This window comes from Halichondria panicea, chromosome 3, assembly GCF_963675165.1.
Source record: "Halichondria panicea chromosome 3, odHalPani1.1, whole genome shotgun sequence".
Lineage (NCBI taxonomy): Eukaryota > Metazoa > Porifera > Demospongiae > Suberitida > Halichondriidae > Halichondria > Halichondria panicea.
The window spans coordinates 5,032,505-5,057,922 of record NC_087379.1 but is presented as its reverse complement, the minus strand read 5'-3'; the positions used below and the strand labels follow the sequence as shown (position 1 = coordinate 5,057,922).

The 25,418-nt window shown below is 41.9% G+C and overlaps 1 protein-coding gene and 2 long non-coding RNA genes across 6 annotated transcripts; 2 read left to right on the top strand and 1 right to left on the bottom strand.

Moving 5' to 3' along the window:
- The first annotated feature begins 13,094 nt into the window (after positions 1 to 13,094).
- Positions 13,095 to 14,712, top strand: LOC135333795 (uncharacterized). 3 transcript variants are annotated; one of them, XR_010394049.1, is made up of 11 exons: positions 13,098 to 13,389; positions 13,573 to 13,625; positions 13,675 to 13,730; positions 13,790 to 13,823; positions 13,874 to 13,924; positions 13,981 to 14,064; positions 14,116 to 14,224; positions 14,276 to 14,321; positions 14,370 to 14,434; positions 14,483 to 14,523; positions 14,584 to 14,712. It is a non-coding gene; the product is annotated as an uncharacterized LOC135333795 (long non-coding RNA). The 3 variants fall into 3 exon arrangements; XR_010394050.1 differs by having other exon boundaries at positions 13,095 to 13,389; positions 13,981 to 14,132; XR_010394048.1 differs by having other exon boundaries at positions 13,097 to 13,389; positions 13,981 to 14,224.
- Positions 14,713 to 15,642: 930 nt separating this feature from the next.
- On the top strand, positions 15,643 to 18,874 carry LOC135333125 (uncharacterized). The gene is made up of 8 exons (XM_064528043.1): positions 15,643 to 15,765; positions 15,861 to 16,018; positions 16,115 to 16,405; positions 16,482 to 16,680; positions 16,803 to 17,105; positions 17,212 to 17,703; positions 17,822 to 18,026; positions 18,151 to 18,874. Exons 1-8 carry the CDS (start codon positions 15,643 to 15,645, stop codon positions 18,705 to 18,707), a joined length of 2,328 nt encoding a protein of 775 aa, XP_064384113.1. The 3' UTR covers positions 18,708 to 18,874.
- A 1,156-nt stretch (positions 18,875 to 20,030) lies between these two features.
- LOC135333796 (uncharacterized) lies at positions 20,031 to 21,657 on the bottom strand. Of its 2 annotated transcripts, XR_010394052.1 has the most exons (11): positions 21,362 to 21,657; positions 21,118 to 21,170; positions 21,013 to 21,068; positions 20,920 to 20,953; positions 20,819 to 20,869; positions 20,679 to 20,762; positions 20,519 to 20,627; positions 20,422 to 20,467; positions 20,309 to 20,373; positions 20,220 to 20,260; positions 20,031 to 20,159 (listed from the first exon to the last, which is right to left on the bottom strand). It is a non-coding gene; the product is annotated as an uncharacterized LOC135333796 (long non-coding RNA). The 2 variants fall into 2 exon arrangements; XR_010394051.1 differs by having other exon boundaries at positions 20,519 to 20,762.
- Positions 21,658 to 25,418: the final 3,761 nt, after the last annotated feature.

The window sequence follows — 25,418 nt, the reverse complement described above, 5'->3', positions numbered from 1 at the left end:
CTGGCCAAAGAAAATCAAAACAGTAAATAATCCACCAGCAGTGAGGATTACAACAGAAGCAATAAATCGAGTTGTGTGTTCAGGGTTAAAGTACCGTACATTGGCATCATACAACCAAACCAATTCATCTGAACCATCAGGATACCTGAGAAAGTTAAACTGCAATGCAGAAATTGTGAACCGCAGCAGCTTGGAGTAAGAAAGCATGAAAAGTGTGCATAGTGCAGCAACAGGGTTGGCATTGGAAAGAAGTTTGGAAATTGAGTCAAAGTATTTGCAAAGAACAATAATTCCAAGCATCAGAAAAAACAAATAGGCTGGGAAGACAAGTTGAAGGAGTACTTTTGCTTGAGAACTCATCCCATCATGAAAGCAGGTTTCTATTCCCAAATCAAGATTCACCCATGATATGATTACAGTTAGAACATTATCAAAGGGAAGGAATACAGCTTTATTGGCAGCGAGTACATTAGCATAGAAAATCAAGCCATGAACATTTCCTGTCGCTATGGTGATGTTGAATACGAGAATAAATGTAACCAATACTATACCAGCAAGGGCAAATGGAATCAGAAGAAGAAGGTAGGTGTTTGAACACTCCTTGCATTTTGAGGTAGCCAGAATAAGACTGAGTCCTTGCTCACATTCACCGCACAAGACACCACTTTGATTGTATGCACACTGTCTGTCTATCTCGTGAGAGGTTTTCAAACTGACGTCAATTGGTTCCTTAACACAGTAGTCAAAAGGGCAATTATCAACAATGTATCCTATTTCACCATCAGTATCGTTGGTAACCCCAATCCATATGCCAGTTTCCATTCTGAGGAAGCCATTAGAACAGTTCGCTATGTAAGATTGCAATTTCACATCACACTCACATACACACTCGATTCGAGACATTGATGGCTGAAATCCTAATGGGCAAGTGCAGGGAAGAAAAGTAACATTAAAAGTATTCTTTGAAAGTCCTATGTTGACACATGGCCCATAAGCGTAGAGTTCTATTAGAGCAGAATTGTCTTCTGAAAACACATTGAATTCCAATTCAGTACACTTATCCCCAACTGTTTGTTCTGTTTGCCCTTCTTTGAGGCGACCAATTCCACTGTCGGTGACTACTGAGTTATGTATGGTTGCGTTCAAAGAATTTCCAACTTGATCAATTGCTCTGACACTTATTCTAAATAATTCACCTTTTCGTGTAAATATTTCTGTGGGAGTACAAAAAACAACTTGTACGGGATCTGAAGATATTGTTGAATTGCTCGTAATATTTACAGTTTTTCTGATAATTATAGTCTTCTGCATTCCATAACCCATACAATTCAGCTAAAGGGCTCACAGTACATCTGTCCAATAGACCTCCATAGATGTCGTTTCCTGAACGTTTTGCAGTGTTGCCAGAAAGAAGAGTTTTGACATAATCAAGGGACTCATGTGATCCATGAAAATTAATAGTTTGAATGAAACAGTCAGAAAGGATATTGTCGAGATAATTCGTTCGAACAATTCTATCTGATGAACCTCCCCTACATGCTCCTCTACCAGTTGAATTATCGGCTACAAATATTCCTCCTCCCAACAAAGCAGAATTATTTATTATTTCTAGCTTGACTTGACACCAATCGTATGTACAGTCTATACCATGCTTAAGAAGATAAATCTTGGAGTTTTGTTGTAAGAACATACCACCACCATTGAATGCAGCAGAGTTATGGTCTAGGTAGACATTTGATTGTAACAGTTGAATGGTTGTTCCTAAAGCCCAAATACCACCACCACTATGAGTAGCATAGTTGTTTGTAATGACAACCTCACTATTCTGTTTCTTGTCATCGCATTTGAACTTTATTGTGCTTTGGTACCCATATATCCCAGCACCATGTTGTGCTGTGTTATGCGACACGAAGAGATGCTGAGAGCCTACATAAAGCAAACTTTCGCTAGAAATATTGCTCCTCCATTATCAGCTGAATTGTTAAAAAACATTATTGCTCCTGTTCCGCTAAAGTAAATCTGACTCAGAGTAGCAGAAAGTCCTCCACCATTAATATCAATACCATGGTTGCTGCTGAAATTCGTTGGGCCTGTAAAATATACTGATGCAGAGTGCGCATTAATGCTAGGACCCATGTTGTCGATCATTGTGTTCATTCCTGAAAAATTCATAGTGCATTCTAAAATACTGATGACTCCAAATAGCGCAAGATCATATTGCATTGCTGAATTTCCAATGAATGTAGAATTGGATATAACTGTAGTTGTATCATGAATATAGAACACTCCTTGACCATATCCAACGTTGTACAAAGCAGTAATGTTAGAGAGTTGGGCTGTTCCATTAGAAATGCTTAAAACTCCACCACTATGAGCGGAATTGTTCGTAAACACTGTGTTTGTTATGAAAAGTGTGTGCTCTTGAATGTATATTGCTCCACCTCCAACCTTCACTTTGTTTCTTGTAAAGATGGAGTTAGAAAGTATCAAATAAACTGATCGAACATAAAAACCTCCACCATGCTTATATGTGAGACACTATTATTGTCAAATGTACAATTTAGGATATATACATTGCCATACCAAACACTAAAGCCTCCACCGTATGCTGCAACATTGTTTTTGAAATCACTGTCTGAAATAGACACATTGCCATATTCAACCATAATACTTCCACCACCTTGATAAGCAGTGTTGCTCATGAACCGGCTGTTGGAGATCAAAAGAGCACCAGTTTCAACTAAAATTACTCCACCATAACCATTTATAGAATTGTTATCAACAAAATCACTTCTGGAAATTGATAAATTATTGCTGGACCTCGTACCAAAAATTGCCCCTCCGCCACGTATCCCATGGTTTTTGTTATTTGTTACGGTACAATTGGTCATTAAGAAATCACTTGAATCTATAAACAAAGCTAGAGCTCTGTTGTTGGTTAGCGCACTGTTAGAAAGAGACAGGCTACCTTGAAGAACTAAAATTACTCTACCCAAGTCAGCACTGTTGCCATAAAAAGTACTGTTAGAGATCGTCAAATTGCCTCCAGCAGCGACAATAGCTCCCCCAATGTAGCCACCATATAGATCTATATCATACAATTCCTGGTTATTTGCTAGCTCACAATTGGCTATGTTAACAATGCCTTTGTTGATCAGAATAGCCCCATTAAGGTTTTCAATAAATTCAGTGTTACTGATACTTGCACAAGTAGCACTAATGAAAATTGCACCAGAATTTTGCTCAAAATTTCCTTCCTTAATTTTTACGTTATCTGATTCGACAAAAAGTGCTCTGCCAGAATTATTCAGAAAGATAAAATTTTCAATCTGTGTGTTTTGGGCACCACTAACGGTTAGCACACCAATATCTTGTTTAGTGCCTTCAAAGCCCACAATACAGCTATCATATATGAAAACATTTTGTGTTGTGCTAATGCTCAAGCCTCGTTTAAAATTGTCAAAGAACGGTGCATACTGAACGAAGAATATGTGATCAACGCTCAACTTGGTGATGTTTGATAAATCAATTCGACTTGTATCATTGAATAATATCAATACAGAATATTTGCAGCCAATTATCTGAACACGTAAAAAATCATGAATAGTAAGCAGTCGTGTGAGCACATGATCCCCTTCTAGAAATGTCAATGTGAGATTGGTCCTATCATCAGAGAATATATCTGCTTGAGCAAACTGATCAAGAGTAAAGCAAGTGCCAATCGGAAATTCAGAACACAAGTCAATAGACGCAGTAGTATCAGGCACAATATGATAGTGCTGTGAACTACAAACAATAGTTATATATGCAGATGCCGAGAAGTATTGCAGCTAAATGAATCATAATGGTTGTGTCACCCTCGCGACAATTTAATTTAATTTCGCGGGCAGTAAATTTCGTGGAGTTAGGGTGTGGCACTTATCTCGTATGCGCATACGAAGCCTTCCAAATTTTCGTGTTCTGCAGCCACCCACAAAAAACTTAAAATTAAACACCTCGAAATTTTCTACCCGCACGGTACTGGCATCAGGAATAAGCAAATCTGGAACCCTGAGAAATTCAAAGGAGTACGTGCTTCTTCCGTTGTTCCTTTCTAGATTTGTGTTTCACGAAATATTAATTTTGGAAACTGGGCTAATATCAAAAACTGATGGAGTGGAAGCACTATTTTGGATACAGTGCAAAGATTTAGCTTGTCTTTTCCACTTGTTTCTACCTCTACACTAAATAAACACAATGACATGGAATAATCTGTTATTGTGTAAAAACAAATAATAAGCTGTAGGGTTTATATATCTGAATAGTTTATTTATAACATGATGTCATCTGACATCAAAATATAAAATGGTATACAGACAAAACATATAATGAAAATCTTGCCAACTTGGTATTGCATGCTGCATTATCAATTGGAGGCTATAGGGTGGATAGACAACTGTCATGGTCCGTGTACTGGCATGTCACAGGTCCTGGCAGAGGTTCTATGTTGGTTGCTCTGAGACATAGTACCATTCACTTTACTGTTCACTGATCCAATGTAAAGCACTATAATTATATAGCTCCAGAGTAGAATTCGAAACTGAAGCTTGCACCAAGGCTTAGGAATGTTGCTTAATATTATACAGGTAGCTAGATCTATGTATTAGTAGGTTTTACATAGGATTGGCAGTGGGTTTGCCCGTGTTTAGCAATATTTCAATTATTTTGACTCATGTTCAAACTGTTCTATCTCTGCAGGGAAAGGCCACATCAAGGAACTGGCTAGACAGATAGATCTAGTTTATTTAGCCTTTTCTCTCTTTGTATCTCTCATTTCATAATCCATGAACATTTTAATGAATGAATTTGCACTATTTCCACATTTCACTGCACTTTGTCTGACTGACTAAGTAAGTGAGTGAGTGAGTAAGTAAGTATAAGTAAGTATAAGTAAGTTTCTTGCCCAGCATTTGCTCCAAGTACAGCCATCTCCAGGACATTCTGCACAGGGTTTCCAAACCACTACAACCTGGATTACAAAGCGCTTCTTCAGATTTGCGATTGCTTCCACGAGGCAGATGACCTCTCAGTCTCTATTTCTCTTACCTAGACAATTCCGCCATCTTTAATGATTGCATTGTGGCCACTTAATAATAGATAGGCGTGGCTAATAAACCGTGCGAATCAGTGCAGTAGTGCTTTTCCAGAGCCTGAGGTGTTGCTGCTTTTAATCACACTGTTCAGCTCTAGCTCCCTTTCTCTGACAGGCATGCTATATGCACTGGCTAGATATCATGCTCTTAAAATGGCTGTCATTTAATACTGATACAAATTCAATATATCAAGCAATAATTATTACTCATTACTATAATTATTAGTCCAGAGATATTCGAGAAAATATCTGATTAGTCCTGTCTTCTCTTCTCTTGAACTTCTGTACTACCTCTTGACGTTCCACTTATGCATGTCATGATACGTAAACTGTACTGAAAAAGAAAGGGAATCCGACTAGAAAAACATTTGCAATGTGAAAAATTGCTAGGATTGGCCAGGGGAACCACAAAAAAGCGTGGAAACAAGAAATCAGACGAGAGCATAACTCCAATTCGTTACAACGTCATGAACATGTACAATACATAGTATATTAAATAATAGACTGTGTTCCAGATCCACCATATCATTCCATGCAGGTCACCAGTGCGGTCCGTGCATGTTACTACGCATGGATGGACTGTGTGTATACCTGTGCTCACCACTGCATGTATTAGGAACATCAATTCATCACAAATCATCATGATTATGTGCCCGCACATTCCAAAATGGATAAATATATAGGGATTGGTCATCACTCCACCAGTAAAAATTGCGTATATTGGCTGTGAAAACATGGGAAAACTACCAGTACATGTGATTGACGTTGTAACGGATTGGAGTTATGCTCTCGTCTGATTTCTTGTTTCCACGCTTTTTTGTGGTTCCCCTGGCCAATCCTAGCAATTTTTCACATTGCAAATGTTTTTCTAGTCGGATCTAATAATTAGTTCCAGTCTCTCACACATGTAGTGTTAACTGATTACATATATATATACGCCGCGCTTTAATGTAAACTTGGTGCATGGTGAGTGGCAAATCAAAGCAATCCAGTGCTCTGTATAATTATTATGGCATGTTGCATCACTCTACCATAGCAACCATGCATATATTGCACTGCAGTATACCAGAACATAGGGCATATTGCACTGTGTGTAAATGCAGTGGATGAAATCTGCTTTTTCACCCTCCCACCCAATAACTCAAACTTTCCCTGATGAAGTGCGGCCTGGGATCGAGGCTAAACTGGAATTAGCTATTACTTGACTCTTAAGTCTGTGGTGATCGAGATCATGAGACGATGTGTGTATGCATGCGCATGTATTATACATACAGTATTACCTTGAATGATTCCATTGATATTTGTTGCACCTACTCATTGCACCACTATAAAAGGCAGTGACTTGAATTGCTGATGTTTTCGACAACATCCAATCCTTGGAGCTTTGTGTTTATTTATACATAGATGCGAAATTAACCCAATATCGATACTTTTAACCGAGTCTGTGTACACAAATGTAATAAATGAGAAATGAAAGTGTTATTATTAATTAAAGTGAGTCAACAGTTTATCCTGTATTTCCATGGAGAATTATAGTGTAAAGTTTAGTAGCTTTGCCCATGCAGCATAATTATAGACAATTCATAGACTTCATAAAGTTCGTGTATTCTTCAAATACTATGAATGCAACCGATGCTATTGAGTTCCCTTTATGGATACCACTAACTACAGTTAACCTGTTTCTTTTTGTCGGAGTCCTTCTACCTACTACAATACTCATGAATGTGTCAGTGTTGGTTGCTTTAATCAAGAGCAAGGTCAAGCACAAGCCACTTCTAGTTCTCTTTGGATCCCTTTTGATTGGTGTCTGTATCGACAAACTATTCGCTTGTGTGGATCAGTGTGTGAACTCATCTGCGACCATTCGTTACTGTCATTGTACAAGATGGACGATAGTTCCATTGCAAGCACCAAGAGTATTCTTCACAGTGTACTCAATTGTAGCTGTGACCTGCCTGAGTGTCGTGCAGCTTCTCACAATGAAAGGGAAGCGAATTGGTTACAAACATAGTTACTTCTTCACAGCAATAACAGCTCTTGTAGCTTTTTTCTGGACAGTTGTCCTTGTTATCACAAATGGCTTGGCAAGGTATCCAATACATTGTCATATATTCTGCTATGAAAACGAATCTCCAGAAGGACGAAATATTGTTACAGAATTTTTTATTGTAGTCATTTGTTTAGTAGTGTTTACAATGACACCTGCCTTTGTCATTACAATACTAACTTCGATAGAGGCTTTTCGAATATTCAAGAGGAGCTTCATAGTTCGATCTGAAAATAGAATTGAAACATCACTGAATCAACGAATGATGTTATTACCTGTGCTGATGGCAGTTCTTCTAGTGTGCAATAGCATACTAAGCTTCTTTTTCACCACTTTCACGGGTTATATTTTAAAGCAGGCTGGTGTGGAAGCATTTTATGGCAACTGGGCTAATATCATGTCAAAATACGAGTACTTTATTATGGATATGTTGCATAGCTTGTTTTTTCCACTTGTACTACTCTACCTGTACATTAATGTTCGGAAGACATGGAAGAAACTATTTTTGTGTAAAAACGAACAATAAGTACTGAACTGAACCGCATGCATAGATCAAATAGCTTTTGTGCATGCATATAATTATTAATTATGTATTCGTACTTTGTTTACACCATTCTGACATATATAATTATGATGTCATGCATCTGACATCGTAATATGTAATGGGACAGCCAACTGGTACTGGGCATGCTGCATGAGGATCGACAGAAGATACCCACTCCAGACACAGAGTCCAGAGTGCCACAGGCTACTTAATACTATAAATTGGACTCTATTACAATCCAGAGCTAAAGACAACTGAATATCATCCAGCACCGATTTATGGCAGGCATCATCACAGAGTCACCAAATTGAAACTCTCCAGAATGTCCAATAATTATGGCAACCAATTTGAATAAAGTGAGTATTTTACAGTTGGCTCAGATAGTCTTACCTATGCATGCTTTAATGCACACATGTGGACAGAACCAAACACATTGCATACACTAATCATAAGCATGAAGGATCACGAGCACTAATGACTAGACCTATTTACACTTCACAATTTAAGGACAAGTGCTTTTGTTACTGATTAACAGTGTATTTGAAGTTAGTGTGTGACCTCGATAACTGTACAAGAAACAACAGCTGGACAGTTTCGAGCTTGAGGACGGTTGGTCGATAATCTTCAGTAGTAACAGGACCAAGGACGTCCAGAGCTGGTTCTCGCAACTGGTCGAGTCTTAATGCAGGTGTGATGATAGGAGGAGTAATTATTATACTTTCCAGGTTCTTTGTTTTCAGGTCTGTCGTTGTAAGTTGGGTCAACAGGCTCTCTTTGCTCATTGATGAAGTCAATTATATCAACATCATTATCTTCATCACCAACTAACACATGTTGAATTTCTTGTTTGTTAGCAGCTCTTCGCCGAAGATTCAAATCCATCATCATGCGCTTGCTTTTAAAGCAGTTGATCACTTTTAGCCATACATTTGTCTTCTTAAGAACGTACTTGTGTGTATGGAAGCACACGATTGTTAGGAAGAGAATGAAAGCAATAGACATGGAAAAGTTGGCTAGTATGTACTGATTCCCTTTTATTTCTCGCACATAAGAGGTTCCGTATGCTAAAATCGTAAGATTGAATAAGAAAAGTGTTTCTATTAGATCTCCAAGCGAAGTCTTGTGCACTTTCTTAACAATTAGCTTGAAAAAACAAATGCCAATTGCTATACACCCAGCAGAGATAATAGGTAAGTAGGTATTCGTTGCAAAGGCAGCTATGATGTTGTAAGCAATGAGAGAAAAGAGAAGTAATCCCAGCCAGTAACGATGCTTTGGAGTGAATGGAGGGGAGGGTATGCGTTCATGAAACCATTGTGTTTTTCATGATCTGAGCAGTGAGGAAACCATTGGCCAAAGAAAATCAAAACAGTATAAACAATCTACCAGCAGTGAGGATTACAACAGCAGCAATAAATCGAGCTGTGTGTTCAGGGTTAAAATACCGTATGAGAAAGTTAAACTGCATTGCAGAAATTGTGAACCGCAGCAGCTTGGAGTAAGAGAGCATGAAAAGTGTGTGACAGTGCAGCAGTGCAGCAACAGGGTTGGCATTGGAAAGAAGTTGAGTCAAGGTGTTTGCACAGAACAATAATTCCAAGCATAAGAAAAAACAAATAGGGTGGGAAGACAAGTTGAAGGAGTACTTTAGGTGTTCGAGCACTCCTTGCATTTTGAGGTAGCCAGAATAAGACTGAGTTCTTGCTCACATTCACCGCACAAGACACCACTTCGGTTGTATGCACACTGTCGGTTTATCTCGTGAGAGGTTTTCAAACTGATGTCAATTAGTTCCTTAGTACAGTAATCAAAAGGGCAACTATCAACAATGTATCCTAATTCACCATCAGTATCGTAGGTAACCCCAATTCATATGCCAGTTTCCATTCTGAGGAAGCCATTAGAACAGTTCGCTATGTAAGATTGCAATTTCATATCACACTCACATACACACTCGATTCGAGACATTGATGGCTGAAATTCTAATAGGCAAGTGCAGAGAAGAAAAAGTAGGTTTTGTGTGTGAAGACAAACAATGGTGGTTAATGACAGCCAGGAGGCAAGTATTCTTGGGATTGTAGGAGTTCTGACGCGTGGTAGTCATTCTCGTGTTGGACAGTTGCAAGCCGTCTTCTAAGCATGCCGTGGCACAGTCAATCCCACTATTGCCCAGGCCATGAGGGCCCTCCACCTGGACCGGTACCATCTTTCCCATGCAGGATCAAGACTTACTCGAGCACAACGCCTCTGGGATCACACTCACCCCGAGACAGCACAGGCAGTGACAACACGACCCAACAAGAATCTGGGGATGACGGCAGCAATACCACCTCACACTCGCCGGTAACATCGGCAGCGGACAGCTCTGGAACGGAGGACAATTTGATCCCCTACACCTCAGATTCCATTCACGCTCGCATCCAGGCAACCCTCTAGACTAGACGCCACCACAGTTCACCCCGGAGCCATCGCCACTCCCCAAGCAAGCCCCAGCTCATCCCTCTCCGACGAATCCGAGCTCTCCCGCTCAGGATCAAGTCTCGGACTCCCACCACAAGCACTGTCATAACAAGCACAGGCACCACAGGTACGGTCACCACAAGCGGAGTCATTCCCATCACTCAACTGTACCCATTTCGAAATCCCTACAACAGAAGATTGTACGAGGTGAGTTCATTGAATTTACTGAACTGTTAGGGGAACTCACAGTGGCAGGCGGCGCTATAGCATCCAATCTCGCACAAAGAAGCATCGCGTAGCTCCCATTGCCTCCCTGCAGTTACGGTTGCAAGTATTTTCGACATTTGCAGAGGTGCTCTTGTCGGCCTCCCCCAGCATAGCCCAACGACTCTGGCGTTACCATAATTCGCTCTCTTCCAACCTCATGCCTGGCTACAGTACGACTTCCAATTTCGACGCAAGCTAACTATTGACCCGACTTGTTTATGGTAAACTGAACTAGTTGCCTCATACACGGTGCGCCCGCAGGTCATTTGTTTTTCGTGTGGAGCAGCCAACCACATGGTGACTGAATGCCAACTCTCTGGCTCCACGTGCACTAGCCTAGCCTAAGCTCTACCTCCGACCCTTCCCAAGCTAGACCCCTGCCCCCTCGCAGGCCTAGCCAGAACACGCCTGCGAAACGAGACCTGCCCCAACCTTTAGCTCCGCCTCCTGTATAACAGGATTGGCTTCTGTTGGTTCGAACCACGTTGTTCTCGTCGACATGCCTGCATGCAATGCCAGGGGTCTCACCCAATGCGTGACTGCCCACAGCAGTCATGCTGAGGGCCCCACTGGAACTATACCTCACGGGGAGGGGCCTTTTACCACCCACACATGTATTATCTCGAGCGCATTATGAACAAGCCCCCCATTTGGCATCTACTCAATTATTTACTCCGGTATATAATCCCCAAACTCGGGTCAACGACATGCATAACCATCCTTTATCCACCCACAGGTCAATTATATACGGCCCTCAGGATCATTTAATCCCCATCCTCGGGTTACTTCTAATACTACCTCTGATTCTGTATTTAACACACAATCTCGCACAAACGATTCTTCGCCACGAGGTGCGCCCGCCTTGTGCCCATCTAACAAATGCTCACTATGCACCCGCCTGCCACCAACCACACCCACATTCTCTGCCATTACAGGTATCGCCGCTCTTCGATCTTTACATGCACGAGCATGCGATCACCACCCCGATCGACGCAACCCTGCTGGAACAGCTCACCCCAACAAACACTTAGCAGCATATCTCATTCGATCCCTACGGTCTGGTTTTCAAATTGGCTACACCAGCCCCAGGCGCCCCTTGTGTGCACCTAATCTCTCCTCAGACTACATGGCTATAGTGTAAACAGAATCTCTGTTATGTGGCCATTATAAAGTTTGTGAGGTTGCTTGTGTGACGGCAATGATGTGGTCTATGTTGTGCTTGTGGTTTACATGAAGGCTGTTATTTTTTGAGAATAAAATACAGGTCAAAATTTTCTTGAGCATACCGTATGGGTAGAAAATTTCAAGGTGTTTTTAATTTTTCCCGTTTTTCGTGGGTGGCTGCAGAAGACGAAAATTAAAACCCACGGAAAGGCTTTGTTTACGCATGCGAGATAGTGACACACCCTAACTCCACGAAATTTACTACCCGCAAAATTTTCCAAATAAGGAATTGCACGAAAATGTACACCCTCGAAATTTTCTACTCGTACGGTAACTACTCAGGAGTGCAACATACATGTACAATGTAGCTGTCAAGAAGGGCTTCACTAAACCCGGGTTTGTAATTGCACCACCTTGCACGTAGGGGTTTAATTGAGTGATCCCTGTGGCTAGCCGTCAGTCGTGTCTAAGGTGGGTGCCCTCACCAGGAGCTGGGGGGGGGGGGTATAGCTCTAAGAATCGCGATAATTATGTATAAACATTGTACCTATTTTAAGCAGTACATTAGCTATAAGCCTGTGTGTGTGTAGGGGGGGAAGGACAGTATATTAGCTATGAGCTTGTGTGTGTGTGTGTGAATGAGGGGGTTGTACATGCATGTCATTTTGAGAAGATGAGATGAGGAGGTGAACAATGTTTTAACACACAATGACACACACCATAATTATGTCCCCAAGCACTGAGAGGAACAACACAAGCTTGCCTAAGGGTGGATAGGTAAGAGTGCAAGTGGCAGACAATCAACACCTGGTTTTTGACCCTGACAAAAATCAGAGACACTTTCTAAAAATAGAACTGCCCATATTCATTTAGACTACATTACATCATCTATAATTGATCTGATTGGCTAAAAACAGTAGATTACATGGAAGCATAATCTACAAGAAGGTACTTATTCTACAGGAAATGGGCGCATATTCTACAGGAAGTGGACACATATTCTACAGGAAATGGACACATATTCTACAGGAAGTGACAAATAATTTGCAGGAAGTTCTCAAAAGTTGGAATGAAATTTTTAGTGAAAGTGACAAGAAGATAACAAAAACATTATAAAAAACACAGAATGCAATAGTTTGTTCAGTCAATATCCATTTTTTCCATGTCAACTGTTGCTTTGTATTGCTTTTTCCAGTTGGGCATGGGCAAGGGGGGCCAGGAAGCATCAAAAACACTTTAGCAGTCGCTTGATACTTTCTATTGAGTTTTTTAAGGTTCCATGCCGGTCCAGTCTGCTCTATACCCCCCTCCACTCTACCACAGAACTTCATTCTTTTTCTTGTAGTGTTGCAGTCAGTTCTAGCATACACAGCCAAAAATCCACGGGTCCGTTTCAGGCCGTTAGTTGAAAACGGGCCGTTACGGGCCCGTGAACGGCCTGTATACAGGATGTAGCCAACCCACGTCCTGTATACAGGCCGTCTCACGGGCTGTAAACAGGACGTTAGCCCACGTCCTGTTTACAGCCCGTGGATACGGGCCTGTATCAGGGCGTAGCAACCACGTCCTGTATACAGGCTGTTGCAGCTGTAGCTTATGCGCATGCGCTAGCTTGGGGCAGGATGACGTCACCTGACTACAAAAAGAGAATGAGACAGACAGAGCTCTGAGAAAAAATCCTGCTGCTTGTCACAACATGCACAAGAGGAGCTGCTGGTCCAAAAAGACAACTTGAAGAGGACTATACACTATTAGTCTACCTGTGAACAGAAAAAGGTGAAGCTGTAGCAGCATGTTATTATATTAAACAGTTATTATTTTTATTGAACTTTCTCATAGCATGCAGTTTGTGTTCCTCTAGTTCCACAGCTATTTCAAATCTATAGTAAATTTGACCTCTAGTGTAGTTGGCAGCAAAGGTCTGTAAATTTCACCTCTACTGTATGTTTATAAATTCAGGTTTGCACGTTGTTATGGACTTTTGAAGCTGGAACACTGGCCAATTTTACAAGGTAAACGTTTCGTTTTGCTTCCTTTTTGAAATAATCCTCCTCATCGTAGGCTCCCATCTGAAGTTTTTTCACTTTTGATAAAAAGGTGTTGAAGAATGCTCCCAGGTTTGTTATTCTCTTTCACTAGCATTCACATATTAAACACGCGATCAAATTGACTTTAGATAATGCTGCCGAGTTGAAGTCTGGGCTAATTACGTAAGTGCCACTGTTCTATTGTGTTTTGTGATACATTATTGCTTCTGTAGACACTAGATGTTGTCAGAAGAATGAACTAAAGATAAAGCAACAGTTTCCTGGTAAGAAAATTCAGCAACTATGTAATCTGTGTGAATAGCGTATCATTGGTGTACAGTTGCGAGATATCTTTGAGATGAAAAAGAGCCCTTGTAATGTGTACAGCACACTGTAAGCTGTTGACTGACTTCATAGTACGCCGGTAAGATTATTCACAGTGGTGTGTTCTTTTAATCTTCTAACTCTTCTTCAGATGTTGCAAAATTCAAGGTTTGTTTATTGTTTTCATCTTTAGCACTCGTTACACATGTTATTTAATGATTTCTTTATTGGCATGCCGAGTTGGAGTCTGGATGTGTTAGGTAAGTGCCATTATTTTGTATGTGTTTGGTGATACATTATATGCCTCATAGATTGAAGTTTTTAGATGAATGATAAAGAGAATGCAACAATTGCCTGGTAAGCAACTTAGTTTAATTTATGTGAATAAGTATTATTAGTGTACAGCTGGCGAGCTATCTCGGAGATGAAGAACGGCCCTTCAAGCTGTTCACTGACTTCATAGTACGCCGGTAAGCAGTGGTGTATTTTTTGTATAATTCCCAGCCTCTTCTCCTCAGAGTCTATCTTTGTGCACAAAAACAAGACGAATATAAATACAGTAAGTTAGTATACTTATGTGGCGTTAACGTACGGTTCAACTGGTTGTTTTTATCTGCAGTGCCACCGTGGGGATGTGAAGACACGGACATGATAATGAGAGACATAATGTAGCTGAACAGAAATTAATATATATATATATCTTGTTCTTGTCTTCTTTGTCTTTGAATTGTGACCTTTTGAAGCATGATACTAGCTTATTAAATTGTGCATGAGAACAGTATGATACAGGCTGAATACAGGCCGTTTGTACGGGCAGTTTACAGGTTGTATGTTTAGTGTCTACCCAACGGTCCCGTTGTCAGAGGAATGAATGACTCCCCGGTGGGAGTGACTCCCCGGTCATTCCTGCCTAAGGTGTGGGTGACTCCCCCAGGAATAAATGACTCCCCTATGCACATGTTTGTTCCCGCCAATGTTGCCATCAATGTAAGTATATAATAGCAAGAGTACATTCATGCACTCCTCATAGACATATAGTAGAGAATGAAGAGCCATGCAGGATGAAGAGCAAGGTTAGTAGTAGCATGCAAGGTAGCAATGAAGCAAGTGTTCATCCTGTAGTAGACAGCAAGTGACAGCTGGAATGTAGACCTATACATGTGTGAAGAGCAAAGTTGCAAGGTTAATTGTTCTATCCTGTAGTTGACAGCAAGTGACAGCTAGATCTATAGTATAAAACCAGTGATCGTTCACAGTCATGTCATTTGAAGAAGGCAGCAAGAAATGGAGAATTTACAAGAGTTTGAAAACTATTTACGAAAAGGAGAATACCCTCCTACTATTAACAGCAAAACAGAGAAGGCAAACTTTAGAAGAAAATGCAGGCAGAACTTTAAGTTTGAAAATGGTAGCCTCTATTACAAGAAGCACACCAAAGCTGCTGATGCAGCTGACTGGAGGATATGTGTGCGCAGCGATGAGGAGAAATCAAGAATCCTCGAAGATTGCCATGCAGGTATAATAATTATTATGGCTTTGGTAAAATGATAATAGTAGGTAATAGAGCATGTAATCTATTATACCAATTGATGCATGCATGCAGGAACAGCTGGTGGCCACTTTGGAAGAGATAGAACTATAGACAAGATATGTTCTAGATTCTACTGCATGGAAGTCGATGGTGGAGGAGATCCGAGAGTATGTAAAGAACTGTAGCCAGTGCCAGAGAATGAACTCAGCATTTGTAAAGACAAATGCCAAACTCCATCCGATATCTGTACAACCCAAAGTCTGGCATCAGGTATGTATATACTATAATTTTTATGGCATTGCATAATAATTATTTGTTTTGAGCACAATCATATATTAATTATAATTATGTAATTCACTTTATAGGTTGGCATAGACTTGATAGGACCTTTGCCGATTACACCCAATGGCAGCAAATATGTGGTAACATTGGTCGATTATTTTAGCAAATGGGCTGAAGCAGCCCCACTCCCTGACAAAACTGCATTTGGAGTGGCAATGTTCCTGTACAACTTGTTTTGTCGGTAAGCTATGCATGTGTGTGAAATTGTAATCACATGCATCTCTACACATAATTATAATAACACGTATTTAATGATTATGGTTATACATGCACGCAGGTTTGGGTTTTGTGAGGTGCTGATATCGGACCAAGGCCGTGAGTTTGTTAATCAGGTCAACACAGAGCTTTTTCGATTCACTGGAACAGAGCACAGGGTCACTTCAGCTTACCACCCACAAACCAACGGGCTAACTGAACGTTTCAATCAAACACTTCAAACAGCACTACTCAAATATGTGAATGACTCACAGACCGACTGGGACTACCACTTGCCCGCTATTCTCTTTGCTTATAGGACGAGTAAGCAAAAGGCAACAAAGTATTCACCTTTCGAGTTGATGTTCTGTCGGTGAGTTGTTCATTATTATAATAATTACATGATAATCTGGCATGCATGCATTATTATTATAACATTCCACATGCAGGAAACCTGTACTCCCTATTCAACTGGAGTTAGGCAGCGAGGGTGAACTTGAGCAGAGCTGGGACATTAGTGCCATTATGACCCATGCTCGAGCTGTTACAAAGTTAAAGGATGATATCCACAGCAAAGCCAAGAAGAACATTGACAATGCCCAAGAAAAGGACAAGATGTACTATGATCGGAAGCATGCAGACAAGAGGGTGAGCAGGCTATATCATTGTATGAGCGTACCATGGCTATTTTCATTACTCGTTTAATGTCATAGCCATGTCATTTTTCTAGGTGTTTAAGACTGGGAGTTTGGTCTGGCTGAGGAATTCAGCCAGCTAGGGAATGTAAGAAGGGAGACAAGCTGAAGCCTCGGTGGTTAGGCCCATATACGGTGGTGGAGTGCTTGGACAAGGGAGTCTTTAAGATTGCCAACCCTAAGACTGGAAAGACCTTAAAAAAGGCTGTTAACCAACAGCGGTTAAAGCATTCCCATGGCTCAGACTCCGAAAAACCTCTCTTGGATCAACATAGTTCTCTCTCGGATCCTTCCGAATTATCAGACAACCATCACGATGAATCTCTCGATCAGTTTAACCCTTCTTTGACGAGTACTCCTGTGAAAGACCCAAGCAAGGTATAATGCATGTGTATCTAGATTTTGAAGCTAATTATAATTACATTACATTTCTCTTTACGATATTAATTTAATGTTTCTTTATAATTATGCACTCCATTTTTAGAAGCTGTGGGAAAAAAATTGTGATTTTCCCTCTTCTCACAAGCCAGACGCCCCCTCCTCTCACAAGCCAGCCGCTCCCTCCTCTCACAAGCCAGACGCTCCCTTCTCTCACAAGCCAGCCGCTCCCTCCTCTCACAAGCCAGACGTCCCCTCCTCTCACAAGCCAGCCGCTCCCTCCTCTCACAAGCCAGACGTCCCCTCCTCTCACAAGCCAGATGCTCACTCCTCTCACAAGCCAGCCGCTCCCTCCTCTCACAAGCCAGACGCCCCCTCCTCTCACAAGCCAGCCGCTCCCTCCTCTCACAAGCCAGACGTCCCCTCCTCTCACAAGCCAGCCGCTCCCTCCTCTCACAAGCCAGACGTCCCCTCCTCTCACAAGCCAGATGCTCACTCCTCTCGCAAGCGAGACGCCCCCTTCTCTCAGGTTAAGACTGCATCCTCTATGGAGCCACCTTTGAAGAAGCAAAGGACTACTCAGTCTGTAACAAGAAAGGTATAATATAGTTATATACTTGTTAACAGGAGCTATCGTTAATTGCAATTATTATTAATAATTATGTGCATGCACACTATAAACCGTTCATTATAATTATTGTGTGCACATTCGACAGAATTCAAGCTACTGGGTGAAGGATTTGGACCTGAGGACGGGAGACAAGGATGTAGTTCTTGCTGAGAGCGGGATGCTTTCTGACCGTCATATGTATGCTGCGCACAAACTGATGAGAATGCAATTTCCAAATATTGAAGGCTGCTATTCTACTCTTCTGGTTCAGAAGATGTCTTTTCCTGCAGTCACTAGTAGTGAAGCCACAGGTATAATTTCTACTTAAATTAATAGTAGTATTATTATAGTATTGGTATAATTATACCTCATCCTCATCCTTGGCCGTATAATTACAATATAATTATAATTATATCATATATATATCCTATACAGCCGTGCAGATATTCTTTGTAACAGAGAGGCATCACTGGATTGCGACAGCACTCATCAAGGGGGAACTTTTCCTCTTTGATAGCTGCTTCCAATATGGGAAAGACCTGGAGCCAAGTGCTGAGCTGCAAATTGCACAGATGTATAAGCCTTTAATAGCGCACAATGGGCTGTTACTATCTGTGGCCTCCATTCAACAGCAGAGCAGTGGCAGTAACAACTGTGGTTTGTTTGCAATTGCCGCTGCATACCACGCATTGCAAGGAGACAATCTGGATACCATCACCCTAAATGAAGACAAAATGAGGCCACATCTTGTGCGTTGCTTTGAAAATGAGAAACTCAGAAGATTTCCAAAGTCAAAAGATATTAGTAGCCGCAAGAGACCAGAAAGATTTTCCAGCATAGTAATTACGATATACTGCCCTTGTCTCCGTCCTGACTGTTATGATGAAATGGTCCAGTGCGATACGTGTAATGTGTGGTATCATTATAAATGTGTTCGTATTAAAGTATCTCCACTTGGAGATTGGTTTTGTCCTACTTGTAGATCTAGATAGAATTTTTTTAGCATTTCGTTATCTTCCACTAGCTGTTTTTGTTTATACACTGTTAATTTGCACTGTTGTTTTGTTTGTTTTTCATGCACTGTAGATCTATTTGTTATTTTGATGGATGTTGTTGTATTATAAGTTTTGCTTTACAGTGACCGTGAGACGTGTGAAAATGTGAACAGAGTGTACAATGTAGTATAAGTACTATAGGTACTAATAGCTAGACTGAACCAGTTTACAGTATATAAGGAACAGCTGTAATTATAGTCATACTATGTATTAAACAGGTCTCTCACAGATAGCATACATGCATGCAGTCCTGATATAACAGTCTTGAGCTTGATTGTATAGTCACACTGTGACAGGTTTTGAGGATGCATGTACTTAGTATAGCCCCTGAAGTCTCTTTAGCTCTATGGATCAGTGTTCGTATATAAATTTCGGGGGAGTCATTTTTTCCAGGGGGGAGTCATTCGTGACTAGGAGTCAGTGACCGGGGGAGTCATTTATTCCTAGGCGTGAGTGACCGGGAGTCACTGGTGCCTAGGTAGGAGTGACCGGGAGTCATTATTTAGGGGAGTCATTCATTCCTATGACACCGTATCAGGATGTGGTAAACGTCCTGTAACGGACATGTAACGGACACCTTGGACTCAGCCTATAAAGATTCAGTCTCAAGATCTACTTTACTCATAATACCCCATACCCTAATCACGACATGAACGCGAACCTGCATTCTTGGGGGAGGTGGTGGAATGGCCATGGTAGAGCTGGGCTGAGACGGTAGAGCTGGGCTGAGACGGTAGAGCTGGTATCAGGTAGTGTGTGCAAAAGAAGACAGCGACTTTTATACTCCTAAAATGCTCTAGTTCCGGTCATAAATACTGCAATCCGATTGGCTAAGTATAGGATAGACTACACCTAAGAGTAGAATTGTGTCTATGTAACCTCCGCGGTTGCGGTTAGCCCGAGGCGCAAAGCCGAGGGAATCTAACCGTAACCAAGGCGGTTACTAAGACGCATATTCTACGAGTGGGTGTGGTCTATCTAACTTGGACTTCATTGCGCATGTGCGAGGCGTGGTTATAAAAGCCAGGATTGGTGCGTAGCAACAGAAATTGAATTTGTGCTCCACAGCCAAAAATCCACGGGGCGTGTCAGGTCCGTTACATGTCCGTTACAGGACGTTTACCACATCCTGATACGGGACCGTTGGGTAGACACTACTAAACATACAACCTGTAAACTGCCCGTACAAACGGCCTGTATTCAGCCTGTAGTATTCAGCCTGTATCATACTGTTCTCATGCACAATTTAATAAGCTAGTATCATGCTTCAAAAGGTCACAATTCAAAGACAAAGAAGACAAGAACAAGATATATATATATATTAATTTCTGTTCAGCTACATTATGTCTCTCATTATCATGTCCGTGTCTTCACATCCCCACGGTGGCACTGCAGATAAAAACAACCAGTTGAACCGTACGTTAACGCCACATAAGTATACTAACTTACTGTATTTATATTCGTCTTGTTTTTGTGCACAAAGATAGACTCTGAGGAGAAGAGGCTGGGAATTATACAAAAAATACACCACTGCTTACCGGCGTACTATGAAGTCAGTGAACAGCTTGAAGGGCCGTTCTTCATCTCCGAGATAGCTCGCCAGCTGTACACTAATAATACTTATTCACATAAATTAAACTAAGTTGCTTACCAGGCAATTGTTGCATTCTCTTTATCATTCATCTAAAAACTTCAATCTATGAGGCATATAATGTATCACCAAACACATACAAAATAATGGCACTTACCTAACACATCCAGACTCCAACTCGGCATGCCAATAAAGAAATCATTAAATAACATGTGTAACGAGTGCTAAAGATGAAAACAATAAACAAACCTTGAATTTTGCAACATCTGAAGAAGAGTTAGAAGATTAAAAGAACACACCACTGTGAATAATCTTACCGGCGTACTATGAAGTCAGTCAACAGCTTACAGTGTGCTGTACACATTACAAGGGCTCTTTTTCATCTCAAAGATATCTCACAACTGTACACCAATGATACGCTATTCACACAGATTACATAGTTGCTGAATTTTCTTACCAGGAAACTGTTGCTTTATCTTTAGTTCATTCTTCTGACAACATCTAGTGTCTACAGAAGCAATAATGTATCACAAAACACAATAGAACAGTGGCACTTACGTAATTAGCCCAGACTTCAACTCGGCAGCATTATCTAAAGTCAATTTGATCGCGTGTTTAATATGTGAATGCTAGTGAAAGAGAATAACAAACCTGGGAGCATTCTTCAACACCTTTTTATCAAAAGTGAAAAAACTTCAGATGGGAGCCTACGATGAGGAGGATTATTTCAAAAAGGAAGCAAAACGAAACGTTTACCTTGTAAAATTGGCCAGTGCTCCAGCTTCAAAAGTCCATAACAACGTGCAAACCTGAATTTATAAACATACAGTAGAGGTGAAATTTACAGACCTTTGCTGCCAACTACACTAGAGGTCAAATTTACTATAGATTTGAAATAGCTGTGGAACTAGAGGAACACAAACTGCATGCTATGAGAAAGTTCAATAAAAATAATAACTGTTTAATATAATAACATGCGCATATGCTGCTACAGCTTCACCTTTTTCTGTTCACAGGTAGACTAATAGTGTATAGTCCTCTTCAAGTTGTCTTTTTGGACCAGCAGCTCCTCTTGTGCATGTTGTGCATGTGACAAGCAGCAGGATTTTTTCTCAGAGCTCCTGTCTGTCTCATTCTCTTTTTGTAGTCAGGTGACGTCATCCTGCCCCAAGCTAGCGCATGCGCATAAGCTACAGCTGCAACAGCCTGTATACAGGACGTGGTTGCTACGCCCTGATACAGGCCCGTATCCACGGGCTGTAAACAGGACGTGGGCTAACGTCCTGTTTACAGCCCGTGAGACGGCCTGTATACAGGACGTGGGTTGGCTACATCCTGTATACAGGCCGTTCCACGGGCCGTAACGGCCCGTTTTCAACTAACGGCCTGAAACGGACCCGTGGATTTTTGGCTGTGTAATAGCTGGACGAGCTGGAGACCTGTGAGAGACACCAGTTGACAAGAAGACGGCTTCAAAACAATGAAAAACTACAGTAAAACTTAGTAAAGCTTGTGAAACGCTTCTTGAAGATACTGGAAAGAACAGACAAGTAAAAAGAACCTAGAACTATGCTAGAACTGACTGCAACACTACAAGAAAAAGAATGAAGTTCTGTGGTAGAGTGGAGGGGGGTATAGAGCAGACTGGATCGGCATGGAACCTTAAAAAACTCAATAGAAAGTATCAAGCGACTGCTAAAGTGTTTTTGATGCTTCCTGGCCCCCCTTGCCCATGCCCAACTGGAAAAAGCAATACAAAGCAACAGTTGACATGGAAAAAAATGGATATTGACTGAACAAACTATTGCATTCTGTGTTTTTTATAATGTTTTTGTTATCTTCTTGTCACTTTCACTAAAAATTTCATTCCAACTTTTGAGAACTTCCTGCAAATTATTTGTCACTTCCTGTAGAATATGTGTCCATTTCCTGTAGAATATGTGTCCACTTCCTGTAGAATATGCGCCCATTTCCTGTAGAATAAGTACCTTCTTGTAGATTATGCTTCCATGTAATCTACTGTTTTTAGCCAATCAGATCAATTATAGATGATGTAATGTAGTCTAAATGAATATGGGCAGTTCTATTTTTAGAAAGTGTCTCTGATTTTTGTCAGGGTCAAAAACCAGGTGTTGATTGTCTGCCACTTGCACTCTTACGTATCCACCCTTAGGCAAGCTTGTGTTGTTCCTCTCAAACACCAAGTTTTTTTGTTGGTGCTTGGGGACATAATTATGGTGTGTGTCATTGTGTGTTAAAACATTGTTCACCTCCTCATCTCATCTTCTCAAAATGACATGCATGTACAACCCCCTCATTCACACACACACACACACAAGCTCATAGCTAATATACTGTCCTTCCCCCCCTACACACACACAGGCTTATAGCTAATGTACTGCTTAAAATAGGTACAATGTTTATACATAATTATCGCGATTCTTAGAGCTATACCCCCCCCCCCCAGCTCCTGGTGAGGGCACCCACCTTAGACACGACTGACGGCTAGCCACAGGGATCACTCAATTAAACCCCTACGTGCAAGGTGGTGCAATTACAAACCCGGGTTTAGTGAAGCCCTTCTTGACAGCTACATTGTACATGTATGTTGCACTCCTGAGTAGTTACCGTACGAGTAGAAAATTTCGAGGGTGTACATTTTCGTGCAATTCCTTATTTGGAAAATTTTGCGGGTAGTAAATTTCGTGGAGTTAGGGTGTGTCACTATCTCGCATGCGTAAACAAAGCCTTTCCGTGGGTTTTAATTTTCGTCTTCTGCAGCCACCCACGAAAAACGGGAAAAATTAAAACACCTTGAAATTTTCTACCCATACGGTATGCTCAAGAAAATTTTGACCTGTATTTTATTCTCAAAAAATAACAGCCTTCATGTAAACCACAAGCACAACATAGACCACATCATTGCCGTCACACAAGCAACCTCACAAACTTTATAATGGCCACATAACAGAGATTCTGTTTACACTATAGCCATGTAGTCTGAGGAGAGATTAGGTGCACACAAGGGGCGCCTGGGGCTGGTGTAGCCAATTTGAAAACCAGACCGTAGGGATCGAATGAGATATGCTGCTAAGTGTTTGTTGGGGTGAGCTGTTCCAGCAGGGTTGCGTCGATCGGGGTGGTGATCGCATGCTCGTGCATGTAAAGATCGAAGAGCGGCGATACCTGTAATGGCAGAGAATGTGGGTGTGGTTGGTGGCAGGCGGGTGCATAGTGAGCATTTGTTAGATGGGCACAAGGCGGGTGCACCTCGTGGCGAAGAATCGTTTGTGCGAGATTGTGTGTTAAATACAGAATCAGAGGTAGTATTAGAAGTAACCCGAGGATGGGGATTAAATGATCCTGAGGGCCGTATATAATTGACCCGTGGGTGGATAAAGGATGGTTATGCATGTCGTTGACCCGAGTTTGGGGATTATATACCGGAGTAAATAATTGAGTAGATGCCAAATGGGGGGGCTTGTTCATAATGCGCTCGAGATAATGTATATGTGTGGGTGGTAAAAGGCCCCTCACCGTGAGGTATAGTTCCAGTGGGGCCCTCAGCATAACTGCTGTGGGCAGTCACGCATTGGGTGAGACCCCTGGCATTGCATGCAGGCATGTCGACGAGAACAACGTGGTTCGAACCAACAGAAGCCAATCCTGTTATACAGGAGGCGGAGCTAAAGGTTGGGGCAGGTCTCGTTTCGCAGGCGTGTTCTGGCTAGGCCTGCGAGGGGGCAGGGGTCTAGCTTGGGAAGGGTCGGAGGTAGAGCTTAGGCTAGGCTAGTGCACGTGGAGCCAGAGAGTTGGCATTCAGTCACCATGTGGTTGGCTGCTCCACACAAAAAACAAATGACCTGCGGGCGCACCGTGTATGAGGCAACTAGTTCAGTTTACCATAAACAAGTCGGGTCAATAGTTAGCTTGCGTCGAAATTGGAAGTCGTACTGTAGCCAGGCATGAGGTTGGAAGAGAGCGAATTATGGTAACGCCAGAGTCGTTGGGCTATGCTGGGGGAGGCCGACAAGAGCACCTCTGCAAATGTCGAAAATACTTGCAACCGTAACTGCAGGGAGGCAATGGGAGCTACGCGATGCTTCTTTGTGCGAGATTGGATGCTATAGCGCCGCCTGCCACTGTGAGTTCCCCTAACAGTTCAGTAAATTCAATGAACTCACCTCGTACAATCTTCTGTTGTAGGGATTTCAAAATGGGTACAGTTGAGTGATGGGAATGACTCCGCTTGTGGTGACCGTGCCTGTGGTGCCTGTGCTTGTTATGACAGTGCTTGTGGTGGGAGTCCGAGACTTGATCCTGAGCGGGAGAGCTCGGATTCGTCGGAGAGGGATGAGCTGGGGCTTGCTTGGGGAGTGGCGATGGCTCCGGGGTGAACTGTGGTGGCGTCTAGTCTAGAGGGTTGCCTGGATGCGAGCGTGAATGGAATCTGAGGTGTAGGGGATCAAATTGTCCTCCGTTCCAGAGCTGTCCGCTGCCGATGTTACCGGCGAGTGTGAGGTGGTATTGCTGCCGTCATCCCCAGATTCTTGTTGGGTCGTGTTGTCACTGCCTGTGCTGTCTCGGGGTGAGTGTGATCCCAGAGGCGTTGTGCTCGAGTAAGTCTTGATCCTGCATGGGAAAGATGGTACCGGTCCAGGTGGAGGGCCCTCATGGCCTGGGCAATAGTGGGATTGACTGTGCCACGGCATGCTTAGAAGACGGCTTGCAACTGTCCAACACGAGAATGACTACCACGCGTCAGAACTCCTACAATCCCAAGAATACTTACCTCCTGGCTGTCATTAACCACCATTGTTTGTCTTCACACACAAAACCTACTTTTTCTTCTCTGCACTTGCCTATTAGAATTTCAGCCATCAATGTCTCGAATCGAGTGTGTATGTGAGTGTGATGTGAAATTGCAATCTTACATAGCAAACTGTTCTAATGGCTTCCTCAGAATGGAAACTGGCATATGAATTGGGGTTACCTACGATACTGATGGTGAATTAGGATACATTGTTGATAGTTGCCCTTTTGATTACTGTACGAAG